This window comes from Chiloscyllium plagiosum, unplaced genomic scaffold (assembly GCF_037043375.1).
Source record: "Chiloscyllium plagiosum isolate Xiang-an unplaced genomic scaffold, Cpla_swu_hap1 HiC_scaffold_16, whole genome shotgun sequence".
In the NCBI taxonomy this organism is placed as follows: Eukaryota; Metazoa; Chordata; class Chondrichthyes; order Orectolobiformes; family Hemiscylliidae; genus Chiloscyllium; species Chiloscyllium plagiosum.
This window is the reverse complement of record NW_028270154.1, coordinates 30,774,526-30,789,789: the sequence shown is the minus strand read 5'-3', so window position 1 is coordinate 30,789,789 and position 15,264 is coordinate 30,774,526. Positions and strand designations below refer to the sequence as shown.

Here is a 15,264-nt window from a genome sequence, read left to right as displayed (position 1 = left end):
ATCCCAAGCCGGCATTACCCTCCAAGCTATGTGCTGTACCGACATCAGAGCTGCTGGCTGCAAGTGTCAGAACATGTGACATGGTTTCTTTCTCAAATGGCTTCATAGCTCTTGCTCTTCTTCATTGTGGTGGTGGCTGTCCAGGGAATGATGCTTGGATATCTGAAACCAGAAAATCAGAAGGAAAGGATTGGGTTGAGTGCAGGGAGTCCAGGGTCATTGGATCCAAAGATTGACTTCATTTTGTTAGAAGTATGTAGGTAAATTGGGGTTTTAGAAGGAACATAAGGCAGAAACATACCGTCAGCAGCATTGGATGAAATGACTTCCATGACATGAGTGTCCTCCAATAAGCTCTGATGATGCAAACATGCCTATTGTGCCTTGGCCTTTTGCCTGTATTATGAGAACACTTTCAATGTTCCTGCCTTCACAGAACAGCTAGAGAAATGCACAAGCAGAGGGAATTGGATATGGGGTTGATCCTAATAGAAAATGTATGCAAATGAGGAGCAGTATCTGAATATACAGCTTGAGCTCAACTTTCAGGGGTTGCTGATGGGTGAGTGATGCTGGTGAGGTGCATTAACAAGTTTCAGAGACTTAGTGGAGTGATGTCCTTGGAGAAGGACTTCTCTGATCTTGACCATCCGCCTAAAGTCATCAAACGTTTTTGCAGCACAGTTCCCAGGGTGTCACGGTAACACGTGACCTCTACGGTCCCCAGCTCCCAATTTTCTTCAGAGGGTGGTTCTTCAGGACCTCTTTACGACCCTAATGGAAAAACCAACTCTCTTCTTGTTGACCTCCTGAACTAAGGCTTCCATCTCCACATATGAGAACTTGGGAGCCCTCATCTTGCCTGCTGCTCCATTCAGTGTCCTTCTCCTTACAGCCCTTTACATTGCACATTACAGTCCACAGCAGCTTCTGTACATTCAGTGCAACTCCTTTTTAAATTAGGCAGGTTACCTATAAAAATTGCAGGTTAACTGGAATGACTCGATCCTCTGTTGAACGTTTGCAGCACTGGTCATGCTCAGCAAAACGCTACAATCATTCAAATAAGAAAACATCACAAAGTCACTAAATTTGCACACTAATCCCCTCCATGGCTGCATGGCTTGTTTGTGAATCACGACCTCCAACTCATAAAACAAGGGCAAATCAATGTTTTGAGCACAGAATACAAAAGCCAGGGCTAGTATGCTGAACATGCATTAAGACCCATTCCTTCCATCCACCAACCCAAAGTACAGGACAAAATCAAACTCTAGACATTGATTACCAGAAGGCAGAAATAAGATTGGCAAACAAACCCAAAGCCAGAGGAGGGAAAAAACTTTACAAAGAGTGGTTAGAATTTGGAAGACAATGAACGATGGATTGGTGCACACAGATCTGAGTCTAGCCTTCAAAATGGAATTGAACAATAATCCAAAGGAGAAACAATTGCAGATGATATGTGAAAAGAGCAGCAGAGTGCGACTCACAGGATCATTCCTCAATACAGCAAACATCATAGACACCCTCCTGATCAAATACTCACCAAATTAGCAAGTTTATGAGAGTGATGGCTCGGATATTACGAGTTTTAAACAAGTGAATAATTGAATGAGTTTGTTTACTTTTAGCCTTCAGGTCTTCGAGCTGGAAAGAAAACAAAGGATTTAGTATCATTGCTCATTATTAGAAAGTATCCATTGTGATATTTATTTCAATTCATTCACACTAGGGATAACTGATCCAGAAAGGTCATTTGAAAACAGTTCAGTGTATACTCTGACATTTGCAGCTTCGTTCTCTCCTCCGCCCCTGATCATGCACCATCTGAAGATAAGAGAAGTGGGACTAGGTATGAACAGAATAAAACCCCCATGCGGAACCATGTTGTATGTGTTTGATCTTCATTTAGGTACAAAAACAGGTACACTTTGGAAACTGTATGCATATTCAGAAAATACTGTGATATGATCATCTATGGTGTTGGTCCAAAATCATTGAAGAGACAAAAGAGTAATGAATGGATCTGTAGCTCAACAGCATGTGACATTATAATATTTCATGTTGATTTGATTTGTTCTTGGGAAAAGGGTATTATGGCAAGTCTAGCATTCCTACTTCCCCTTGAGAAGGTGGCAGTGAAACACCTTCTTGACCTGTTGCCAACTATTTGGTATAGGTACACCACACCAAGGGCAGTATGGGTTGGGCAAGAAATGTTGACCTAATCTGTGACAGCCATATCCTATGGCAGACTTTGTATAAAATTGTCCTATTGGTAGAGAGAAAAAGGAGCTGAGTATTCTAGGATTTTGACCTCGTGACATTCAAGGACCAGTAATTTGCAAAATATAACATAAAAATGGAAAATGCTGGAGAAACTCAAACAGGTCTGGCAGCATCAGTGGAGAATGAAACAAAGTTAATGTTTTGATTCCAATATAGCTCCTCTCCAGAACTGGCAATTTAAAAAACATTCATGGGATCTTCCATCCTTTATTGTCCCGGAAGAGATGGTGGTGAGCTGCCTTCATGATTTACGAGAGTCCTTAGCATTTAGGGACACTCACAGTACTGTTAGAAAGGGAGTGACAATATTTTTACTGAAAGGCAAGATGGCAAGATATTGTGGCGTCAGGACGTGTATTGACTGCCACAGAATTCTTAGTCACTGACCTGCTCTTGTAGCAACTGTATTTATATGGTTGGTTCAGTTCAGTTTCAGGTCAAAGTAACTCTCACAATTGAGCAATGGTAAAGCCATTGAACATCAAGGAACAGTGGTTAGATTCTGTCCATTTGGAAACAGTTATTGTCTTGTACTTGTGAGGCACAAATAATATGTGGCATAAATAATACTTGCCATTTATCAGTCCAAGCTTGACGTTGTCTAGGTCTTGCTACATATGGACATGGTTTGCTTCAATATCTGAGGAGTAGCAAATGGAGCTAATCATTGTACAAACATCAGTGATCACCCCTACTTCCAATGATGGAGGGTAGTTCACTGATGAAGGAATTGAATGAAGATGGTTGGGGCAAGGACATAATTGTGAAGAAATCATATTGGCTCTTCTGGTGTCACGGCTGCGTCCCTGCCTCTGAGCCAGGGGGCCTGGGTTCAATTCCCACCTGCTCCAGAAGTGTGTAATAACATGGCTGAACACGTTAATCAGAAAATATCTATTCGGAGGAACTCCTGTTATGATGCAGGAGCAAATTGCTGCAGATACTGGAATGTGCACTGAAAACAAAAAATGCTGGAAATCTCCGCGGTTAGAGACAAAAAAACTGCAGATACTGGAATCCAAAGTAGACAGGCAAGAGGCTGGAAGAACACAGCAAGCCAGGCAGTATCAGGAGGTGGAGAAGTCGACGTTTCAGGAGTAACCCTTCTTCAGGATAGTGAGTCAGGCAGCATTCTTGGAAAGACAGCAAGCTAACATTTTGAGTTCAGATGACTCTTCATCAGAACTCCTGTTATGATGCCTTGGACTGAGATGATTGACCTCCAACAAATACAACCTCTCCCTCTGTGCTAGATTTGATTCAAATTCGAGAAATTTTCCCCTCTCATTCCCACTGATATCAAACTCAGAATTCAAAAGGCAGTCATTTTTATCCCACCTCTGGATTTCAGCTTTTATGTCTATGTTTGGACCAAGGCTGCAATAAATTCAAGAGTCTGGTGGCCTTGACAGCAAGTTATTCCTGAGCAAGTACTACTTGGTAGTACTGTTGAAAACCCTTTCTAGCAATTAGCTGATGATCAAGAGTTGATTGATAGAGTGATAACTAGCAGGGTTGGATCATGCTCCAAATGAGTGGCCTCATACATTTTCATGTGTTTGGCCTGAGGTCATCAGTTTTTAACCTCTGGTTCAAGAAGTCTTGGCAAGTTGATGCTGGGCATCTTTAGGTGGTTCATAATGCTGCTACTGTGTCCTAATGGCTGAAGGAATGAATTTTTAATTAGTGGGTGAGAGGTTAGTCAAGTATATTTCTTTGTCCTCAACAGTATCAAGTTTCATAGTATTGTTGGAACTGTACTCATTAAGGTAACTCCATCACAACCTATTACTTATGCCTTGGTAGACAGGTTTTGGAATGTCAGGTGATGAGTTGCCCACCACAGAATTCTCAGCCTCTGACCTGCTCTTTCAGCCACAATATTTATACAACTAATACAACTAATCCAAGTTTCTATTCATGGAGCCCCAGGATATGGAGGATTCACTATAAAAAGTAATTTCATTGTTAGAAGTTGTTCTGCCTAATATTTGACTGGAAATGATTTAATATTAGATTAATTTAGATTATATATAACATCATGCAGAATCCAAACAGTGCCACTTGTGGTTTCTTGAAGTTCACCAGACTGACAGACATTTCTATTTTTTCACTACTGCATACAATAAAACTTGTTTCTATTAGTTGGATGGTGTATACTTCATCAATATAATGTAGATAGATAAACAGACTCAAGAAAGTAGTGAGAATTTATCTGGGAGCATATATAAACAATCAAATACTTATTTGGCGTACTGTAATGTAATGCATGTCTTTATGAACAGATGGAAAGATGCAGAAGTGACCTCTCCCTAAATCCTTTTAACTGAAGACAAATGTTCTCCACTGGGCCAACAATTTTATCCACTGTATATGTACACAGTTCAATCCCATGGCTGTGATCAAATTGCAGTTCAGACAGGACAATTGGCCTTCATGAAAACAATAAAGAAAATGGTAACAAGCCATATAAACCATATTTGGTCTCTAATTTGAACATTTTATTGTACTACTGTTGTCTTCAGAACCTAAGGATGCTCATGTCTCATTACCACATGATGAATCCTGTTGGAAAGTGAACCTTTACTTTTGGTAAAGATTGAATTAGGCTTGTTGTGATATTCTTGATGGTCAAATAAGCTGATAGCACTCACTACGCGGACTCTGACTTTAAGAACAGAAGGAGTAATGTGAAAAAAATTGACAATAAAAAGCAGACAGATATTAAATAGTTGAATTAACAAACAGTAAATAAATATTATACTATATATCAATACCTCAAGATCGCTGAAGAGAACATCTGGAGGAGTGATACCATTTTTCTTGGCAGCACGTCGGAGTAGTCCTTCAGCTTCCTTTATCCTGCTGTTTATCAGCAACCAGCGTGGAGATTCAGGAATAAACCTGGAATTAAAAGCATTTTGTTTTAAATAAAGAATATGAATGTCATACAAAAGATTTGACCAGCTACTACTAATATTAAAGTACTCCTTAAGAATCATTATCAACATATAAGAGGCAATGGCACAGGACTCACAATGCCAGGAGCCTGGGTTTAATCCCAGCCTCAAGCAAATGTGTGGAATTTACACATTCTGCATGGGTTTCCTCCAGATGCTCCAGTTTCCCTCCATAGTCCAAAGATGTGTAGGTTAGATTGATTGGCCATGGGAAATGCCGGATTACAGGGATAGAGTGGGATGTTGGGCTGAATGGCCTATATCCACACTGTAGGAATTCTATGATTCTAAGTTTTGGATGGAAAGAAAACCTGGAGGAAAGCAAAGAACTTTGAGAGTAAAGTCCAACATCTTGGATGTAATGACAGGAAGTGGTTTTGGACAAGAGCAATCATTCTGTGTCCGAGAAGTATCAAACAGTAAGTAATTTCTTGTTTTCTCACAAGATGGTGACTAGTTTTCTGGTATGATTCCATAAGAATCTGTTTCATTGATATACCAAAGTATATATTTAATATCGAGTATAGAATTCCTGATGAAGGGCTTATGCCCGAAACATCGATTCTCCTGCTCTTCGGATGCTGCCTGACCTGCTGTGCTTTTCCAGCACAACACTTGCGACTCTGATCTCCAGCATCTGCAGTCCCTACTTTCTCCTATATATTTACTATAAATGTATATAACGACTTGATGTCACAACTTACAGAGTTGGTCTCCATGTTGTAAGGAAGATTCTTGTCTGAGGGGATGTGCAGAGAAGACCCATTAGACCCCTTTTTGGGATGAGGAGATTGCCTCATAAGGAGATAAATTCCACAGAGTTTGGAAGAATAATGAGTGATCCCACTGAGACATATAAAAATTAAAGCAATTAAAAAGGTAGACGCTTTCTTTGGCTGGGAAGTCAAGAACTAGGGGTCACAGTATAAGAATAAGGAATGACCTTTCCAGGACAGTGGATCAGGTGAAATTTCTTCAGTCTAAGCATTTTGAACAATTCAAAAGCTCTACCTCAGGTGGCTTTGGAGACACAGTCATTGAAAATAAGATTGACAGATTTTTTTGATATTAAGGATATCAGTTGATATGGTGCTACTGCAGAAAAGTGGAGTGGATTGTAGAAGATCAGCTATAATTGTTGAATGGCAGAATGGAGTGCAAGTGCCCAGGTGTCAATTCTGGCTGAGTAAAACAAGCTTGCTGCATCTCTCTTGTTTTAAATTCTAACTTTCCAATAAATGTATTTACACTGTCTGCCACTTAGGATTCAAAAAAGATTCTTTGTTGAAGTGTTGAATGTGATTACCAAACCTTGAGCCTGTTTTGATGGACTTTATCTCAGAATCATGTTGTTGGAATCGATTTCTACCTGGGCAATATTCTCAACGAAAAACCACCTCCTCATTGTAGTCCAACAGGTTTAATTGGAAGCACTAGCTTTCGGAGCGCTGCTCCTTCATCAGGTGGTTGTGGAGTACATGATTGTAAAACAGAATTTATCGCAAAAATTTACAGTGTGATGTAACTGAAATTATACATTGAAAAATACCTTGATTGTTATTACGTCTCTCATCTGTTAGAATGACCATGATAGTTTCCCTTCTTTCATATGTAAATTGCAAAACTTTTTTTAAAAGTTACATTCTCAAGTGAACTTTAACAACTGGTGTCAGCCCAGATAATGTATTGGGTATAGCACCTCTGTGTGCTACTGCCTGTGCCATAATGTTTTAGACTGATTCTAATCTAAAAAATGAATTAACAGAATCTTACATGGATTCATGCAGTTTTTGAGCAAAGTACATTGTAACTCTGCAAGTACAAATTCACCCCACAAACTTAGATGTGTATGTATGTGTGCATGTGGTTGTGTGTATGGGGAGGGGTGTGGGTGTGGGTGTAGTGAGAGTGCATGTGTGTGTGTGCATGTGTGTGTGTAAAGGGATCTACATCTGTGAAAGGGCACATGTGTGATTGTGTGTGTCTGTACGATTGCCTCTGTGTGTGTCTGTGTGTGTGTGCGCGTGTACGAGTGCCTGTGTGTATGTGTACAAGTGCGCGCGCGTGTGTGTATATGAGTGGGTGTGTGTGCGTGTGTGCGTGTGTGTATACAAGTGCATGTGTTTAGGAGTGTCTGTGCGTGTTTGTGTGTGTATAGTGCAATGGGGTCACCCATAATGTGACATGAACCCAAGGTCCCGGTTGAGGCCCTCCCTATGGGTACCAAACTTAGCTATCAGCCTCTGCTCGGCCACTTTTCGCTGCTGCCTATCCCGAAGTCCACCTTGGAGGATGGTCACCCGAAGGTCCGAGGTCGAATGTCCTGAACCGCTCAAGTGTTCTCCGCTGAAGTGGGAGGGAACACTCCTGTTTGTTGATTGTTGTGTGGTGCCATTCATCCATTGCCGTAGCCTCTGCTCAGTTTCCCCAATGTATCATGCCTCCGGGCATCCATGCCTGCAGCGTATGAGACAGACAACGTTGGCTGAGTCGCATGAGTACCTGTCACACACACACGGTGGGAGGTGTCCCCACATGTAATGGTGGTGTCCACGTCCACACTCTGACACGTCTTGCAGCGCCTACCGTGACAGGGTTGTATGAAGTTGTCCTGAAAACCGGGCAGTTTGCTATGAACAATGATCTGTTTGAGGTTTGGTGGTTGTTTAAAGGCGAGCAGTGGAGGTGTGGGGAAGGTCTTGGCGAGGTGCTCTTCCTCATCGATAATGTGTTGCAGGCTGCGAAGAACATGGCATAGTTTTTCAGCTCCTGGGAAGTACTGGACAACGAAGGGTACCCTGTTGGTTGCAGCTTGTGTCTGTCTCCTGAGGAGGTCATTGCAGTTCCTTGCTGTGGTTGATGAGTTGAGCATCGTATCCCGTTCTTGTGAGGGCAACCCTGAGTACTTCCAGGTGCCTGTCATGTTCCTCCTCATCTGAACACATCCTGGGTATGTGTAGGGCTTGTCCATAGCGGATGGCTGTTTTACTATGTTTTGGGTGGAACCTGGAGAAGTGTAGCATTGTGAGGTTATCCGTGGGTGTGTGGCAGAGTGAGGTGCTGAGGTGACCATCCTTGATGGAGATGTACATGTCCAAGAATGAGACAGACAGAGAGTAGTCCATGGTGAGTTTGACGGTGGGATGAAACTTGTTGATATCACTGTGTAGTTTTATCAGTGACTCCTCGCCATGGGTCCAGAGGAAGAAAATGTCGTCAATGTACCTGGTGTATAGTGTTGGTTGGAGGTCCTGCATAGAGAAGAAGTCTTTTTCAAACTTGTGCATGAAACTGTTGGCACATTGGGGTGCAAATTTGGTCCCCATGGCTGTTCCATTTGCCTGGATGAAGAACTGGTTGTCAAAGGTGAAGACGTTGCGATCGAGGATAAAGCAAATGAGTTGTAGGACGGTATTTGGAGATTGGCAGTTGTTGGTGTTGAGTACTGAGGCTGTTGCCACGATGCCAACATTGTGGGGGATGCTGGTGTAGAGTGTGGAAACGTCCATTGTGACGAGGAATGTTCCCGGTTCCACTGGTCCGTGGGTGCTGAGTTTCTGTAAGAAATCCGTAGTGTCGCGATAGAAACTGGGGATCCTCTGCACAATGGGTGTCAAGATGTTTTTGACATAGCCAGAGATGTTGTCACACAGGGTCCCATTGCCTGACACGATGGGACATCCTGGTGTATTGGCTTTGTGCATCTTCAGAAGGCAGTAGAAGTCGCCTATGCGAGAACTACATGGGATGAGGATGCGTGGGGAACTCTGAAGGACTGGATCTAAAGTCCTGATCAACGTGTTTAGTTCACGGGTGTGTTCTTTGGTCAGATTGGCCAGTAGTTGCCTGTAATGCTCCTGGTTGTTCAGTTGTCGGTACACTTCCTTGCAGTCATCTGTTCTACTTTGAATGACAATGGCTCCTCCTTTATCTGCTGGTTTAATAACAATGTTGTGATTGGTTTTGAGAGCATGGATGGCATTGCGCTGTGATCGGGTGACGTTTAGCTCTATCTTGTGAATGTGGCTGATGAATCTGGCATTGACATATTTCCGGGGATTTGAGCGTACATGTCAAGCCAGGGCAGCGGCCCTCCAGTGGGGTCCAAGTTGACTCTTTCTTTGGTCGTTCCTCTATGGATCCCTGTGTTGACTGTTTTGGTTTGTCAGTGGGCTCATTGGGATCACTGGAATCATCCTGAAAGAATGAGTGGGCGGCACGGTGGCACAGTGGTTAGCACTGCTGCCTCGCAGCGCCAGAGACCCAGGTTCAATTCCCGCCTCAAAGAGACTCTGTGTGGAGTTTGCACATTCTCCCCGTGTCTGTGTGAGTTTCCTCTGGGTGCTCTGGTTTCCTCCCACAATCCAAAAATGTACAGGTTAGGTGAATTGGCCATGCTAAATTGCCCGTAGTGTTAGGTGAAGGGGTAAATGTAGGGGGTGGGTTGCGCTTCAGCGGGTTGGTGTGGACTTGTTGGGCCGAAGGGCCTGTTTCTGCACTGAAAGTAATCTAATCTAATTCCCGGAGTCTCACTCTTTTGATGAATTCCTCCGTGTCTGCTGCAAGAACCATGGGGTCCATTTTGGTGGTGGGCCAGAAATTGAGACCTGCTCAGGACTTCAATCTCTTCCAGTCGAAGGGTGTGGTCCGATAAGTTGACAATTGACTTCGCCTCAGTGATAACGTGATCCACTGTGGTGCCATGTTGCGTTTTGCTACTACTGATGAAAATGCCAAGTTTCTCCAGTTTTTTTGTTCTTAGTGTGCATGTACGTGGTGCAGTTGGTCTGTAACCTGAGGTTGTGTGATTTTTAATTTTGTATACCCCAGTGCAACACCGTCATCTCCCAATCCTCATTGTAGTCTAGATGCAAGTATCTCTGTACCTTCCTCGCCAACATTTTCATTTTCTATAGTGAACACTGCCGAAAAATATTTATTTAGTGCTTCCCCTATCTCCTCTGACTCCACACACAACTTCCCACTATTATCCTTGATTGGCCCTAATTTAACTCTCGTCATTCTTTTATTCCTGACATACCTATGGAAAGCCTTAGGGTTAACCCTGATCCTATCCGCCAACAACTTCTCATGTCTCCTCCTGGCTCTTCTGAGCTCTCTTTTTAGGTCTTTTCTGACTTCCTTGTAACCCTCAAGCGCCCTTGCTGAGTTTTCACATTTTGTCCTAACATAAGCCTTCTTCTTCTTCTTGACCAGGGATTCCACTTCCTTAGTAAACCACGGCTCACGTGTTCTATATCTTCCTCCCTGCCTGACAGGTACATACTTATCTAGGACACACAGGAGCTTTTCCTTGAATAAGCTCCAAATTTTTAATGTGCTCATCCCCTGCAGTTTCCTTCCCCATTCTACGCTTCCTAAATCTTTCCTAATTTCATCGTAATTTCCCTTCCCCCAGCTGTAACTCTTGCTCGGTGGAGTACACCTATCCCTTTCCATCACTAAAGTAAACCTGACAGAATTGTGATCGCTGACTCCAAAGTGCTCACCTACTTCCAAATCTAACACCTGGCCAGGCTCGTTACCCAGTACTAAATCTAAAGTGGCTTCGCCCCTTGTAGGCCTGTCTACATACTGTTTCAGGAAGCCCTCCTGCACACGCTGGACAAAAACTGACCCACCTATAGTACTCGTACTGTAGTGGTCCCAGTCAATATTTAGATAGTTGAAGTCCCCCAGGACAACTACCCTGTCTCTCTCACTCCTATCGAGAATCATCTTTGCTATCTTTTCCTCTATATCTCTGGGACTATTCAGAGGCCTTTAGAAAACTCCCAGCATGATGACTTCTCCTTTCCTGTTTCTAACCTCAGCCCATACTACCTCAGTTAACGAGTCCCCAAACATCCTTTCTACAACTGTAATATTGTTCCTGATCAACAATGCCACACCTCCCCCTCTTTTACCATCTTTTCTGTTCTTACTGAAACATCAGAATCCTGCAACAGCCATTCCTGTCCATGCTCTATCCATGTCTCCGTAATGGCCACAACATCGAAGTCCCAGGTACCAACCCACGCTGCCAGTTCACCCACTTTATTTCAGATGCTCCTCGCGTTGAAGTACACACACTTCAATCCAATTACTTTGTGTGCAGTGAAGGTAAAGAGGGTTCCGCTGAACACTTAGTCTCACATAAACATGGAAAGAACTGTGGATGATGTAAATCAGAAATGAAAACAGAGGTTGCTGGAAAAGCTCAGCAGGTTTGGCAGAATTTGTGAAGAAAAATCAAAATTAATGTTTCGGATCCGGTGACCCTTCCTCACATTCCAGTCAAGGAGCCATCACTGCATCTCTTTAATTCACTGTCCCTATCCTAATTTTCATCCAAGAAGTACTCTCTAAATTTTCTTCTTAATAGGAATCAATGACAAAAGGCAATGGCAATAAAAGTTCTTACTTACTGATGATATAGGTTAAGTTTCAAATTCCTACTTACCACCACAAAGGAATGTACAGCACGCCAGAGAGAGACAGGAGGAAAAGCAACGTCGACCAGCTTCTTATGAAGTATGCAACCAAAGGAAGGGCCATATAGCCGATTGCATAAGGAATAAAAGCACCCACTGTCGCAAATGCAACCCGAATGGATTTCCCAAGAAGTTCAGATCCTGTAAGAGAACAACCAGGTCAAGGATAACTGCAAATCTAAATTATTGTGTAATTTTATTTCATTGTCTAGTGTCAGCACTCTGAAGGAAAAGTATCCGTGTTGATTCAGAAAATCTTTCAATACTTAAGGTGAATACAACACAACATACAAAGTACAAACCAAGCTGAGTGAAGAACATCAGCTGCAGATGTATGAACGCAGTCCATCTTATGTATGGCACATGATAGGGAGAAGGGGAAAATGTGATATTCAATTGAAAAGCAATTAACAACTGAGATGTCTAACAGACCTGAAACTGGAAATTATTACCTCTATCTACAAGTAAGTAATGACAGTTTCAATGCTCCGCAACTATTTTATATTTTAAGTACTGTAACAGATGCCTTCATTACCATGTGTCAGGCCCCAATTCACCTTGAACTGCATTTCAAGATTTAAATTTGTTTACCTCTGCTTGTCTTAACATATCCACAGATTCTGGTTTACTCAACAACACCATCATCTGCACTTTGATGCCCTAATCCCAAGAAAGCCAGGAGTCTCTATTACCTTTGTGGCTTATCATTTTACAGCTCACTTCTCAGAGTCAAAGAATCATATAGTTGTACAGCATGGAAACAGATCTTTCACTTTAACTCTTCCATGTGGATCAAACATCCTAAATTAATCGAGTCCCACTTGCTGACATTTGGCCCATATCCCTCTAAACCCTTCCTATTCATGTACCCATCCAGATACCTTTTAAATGTTATAATCATACCAGCCTCTCCCACCTCCTCTGCGAGTTCATTCCATATACACACCACCACTGCATGAAAATGTTGCTCCTTTAGTCCCTTTTAAATGTTTCCCCTTTCACCTTAAATCTATGTCCTCTAGTTTTGGACTCCCCACCCTGGGGAAAAGACATTGTCTATTTACTCTATCCATGCTCCTCATGGTTTTATAAACTTCTATTAGGTCACCCCACAGGGTTCCAAAGTTCCAGAAAAAATTGCCCCAAACTATTCAACCTTTTCCTACAGTACTTCAAACACTTCAACCTTGGCAGCGTCCTTGTAAATCTTTTCTGAACCTTTACAAGTTTCACATCATTCCTGTATTAAGGAGATTAATCGTACGCAGTATTCCAAAAGTGACCTAACCAATATCCTGTATAGCCCCAACATGACCTCCCAATTCCTATACTCAATGTACTGGCCAATAAAGGCAAGTGTAGCAAACAACCTCTTCACTATCCTGTCTACCTGTGACTCCACTTTCAGGGAACTATAAACCTACACTCCAAGTTCTCTTTGTTCAGCAACACTCCCTCGGACCTTATCATTACAGACCTTCCCTGATATGCCCTAACAAAATATAGCACCTCACATTCATGCAAATTTAACTCCACCTGCCACTCTTCAGCCCATCAGCCCATATGATCAAGATCCCTTTATACTCTGAGGGAACCTTCTTCGCTGCCCATACCCACCACCAATTTTGGTGTCATCTACAAATTTACTAACTATACCTCCTATATTCACATCCAAATCATTTATATAAATGACAAAAAGCAGTGGATCCAGCATGATCTCTGTGGCACACTGCTGGTCTCCAGTCCAAAAAGCAATCCTCCATCACCACCTACCTTCCAGCCGACTTTGTATCCAAATGGCTAGTTCTCCCCGTAATCCAAGTCATCTAACCTTGTTAACCAGTCTAAACGTAGAACCTTATTGACCGTCTTACTGGGCTAGAAAATGCCCAGTGCTCTGCCTTCATCAATCCTCTTCATCACTTCTTCAAAAATCTAAATCAAGTTGGTGAGATACGATTTCCAATGCAGAAAAACTATGTTGACTAAGCCTAATCAGTCCTCTTTCCAAACATATGAAAATCCTGTTCCTCAGAATCCCCTCCACTGATGTCAAGCTCACTGGTCCACAGTTCCATGACTTTTCCTTGCCACCTTTCTTAAACAGTGGAACCACGTCAGCCAACCTCCAGTCTTCTGACACCTCACCCATGGCTATCGATGATACAAATATCTCAGCAATGGGCCCAGCAATCACCTCGAGGTTCCCACCATTTCCTTAATTCTGAGGCACATCGAATGTATCAGATCTGGTGTATAAATGGTTTAAAAATTCCCTGCCAAATCTGGCTGGGTCACACAAACACAGCCTCCAGTCCTGCCCTCATCTGTTAACTCTTCACTATTCCATGATCACCCTGAAATGCAAAAAAATAACCTATAACTACTTTTTCTCGCCACAAACTATTTACTTAAACCCTGTCGCTAGTCTCTTCTAACTTCACCTGCAATTATAGAACAAGACGAATCAGAAGACTTTTTGGACTTTTTTGTCAATAAGACCAAGACCATCTAATTAATTCACAGATGGAAAGACCAGTAATATTTTGAAATGAGCATGCTGGTTATACTGGAGCACGATTTTGAAGAACAACTTGGAAACATATGTGCTATTTGCCAGTTTTATTGTTTTTCTTCTGGGTTATTTCTGTGCTTTCCCTCCCTTCCAGCAATCCACCTGAACAAACATCCATTGAACTCACCTTCTACCCTCGCCATGAGCTCACATCCTTGCTGCTCCAATCTTACCTTGTCCAATCTGACACACCTCCAGCACTTTTAAGTCTATTCTCAATAAACTGTTCATTCAACACTTCACCCATGTTAGCTGAGAACATTAATGGCTTTTTTCTTCACATACAGTCCTCTTCTCCTTTAAACTGGTGGTCATCAGTCCTTGCAAATAACAAAGACTTAACCTCACAATCCTTGCAAATCACATCTCATCTCCAACTTCCACCTCTGCTCAAAGTTAATGAATATATGTTGACTCCCAAACTCCATGCTTCTCCTTCCTTCAAGCCAACTTTTAAATCCCCCTAGTTGGGTTTTTATTATTGCGGAGGAGAAAGTGAGGACTGCAGATGCTGGGGATCAGAGCTTAAAAATGTGTTGCTGGAAAAGCGCAGCAGGTCAGGCAGCATCAAAGGAGAAGGAGAATCGATGTTTCGGGCATAAGCCCTTCTTCAGGAATTCAGATTCCTGAAGAATCTGTCATTCTCAATCTATCTGCAACTTTTTATATGGTTGACCCTTCCATCCTCCTCCAACACCTCTCCATCCAGCTGAAGGGGGCCCCACTGTATAGTTCCATTCTTCTCTATAAAGCAGTAGGCAGAGAATCAACTGCAATGACTTCCCTTTCTGCTCTTGCTGAGTTACGTCTGGTGCCCCTCAACTACTTGTCCCTGGCTGCTTCCTAGTCTTATCTACATACTATCCCTCAGTGACATACAGTCACAGAGTCATAGAGATGTACAGCATGGAAACAGATCCTTCAGTCCAACCCATCCATGCCG

The 15,264-nt window shown here is 42.5% G+C and overlaps 1 protein-coding gene across 1 annotated transcript in view; it reads right to left on the bottom strand.

Moving 5' to 3' along the window:
• Window positions 1-15,264, bottom strand: part of LOC122556566 (organic cation/carnitine transporter 2-like) — a 111,128-nt gene that overhangs the window by 39,346 nt on the left and 56,518 nt on the right. Inside the window, exons 4-6 of the mRNA XM_043703379.2 lie at window positions 11,716-11,887; window positions 5,070-5,196; window positions 1,550-1,650 (exon numbers count right to left, since the gene is read on the bottom strand). Coding sequence (XP_043559314.2) covers window positions 1,550-1,650; window positions 5,070-5,196; window positions 11,716-11,887 — 400 coding nt within the window. The remainder of the gene's footprint in view (window positions 1-1,549; window positions 1,651-5,069; window positions 5,197-11,715; window positions 11,888-15,264) is intronic.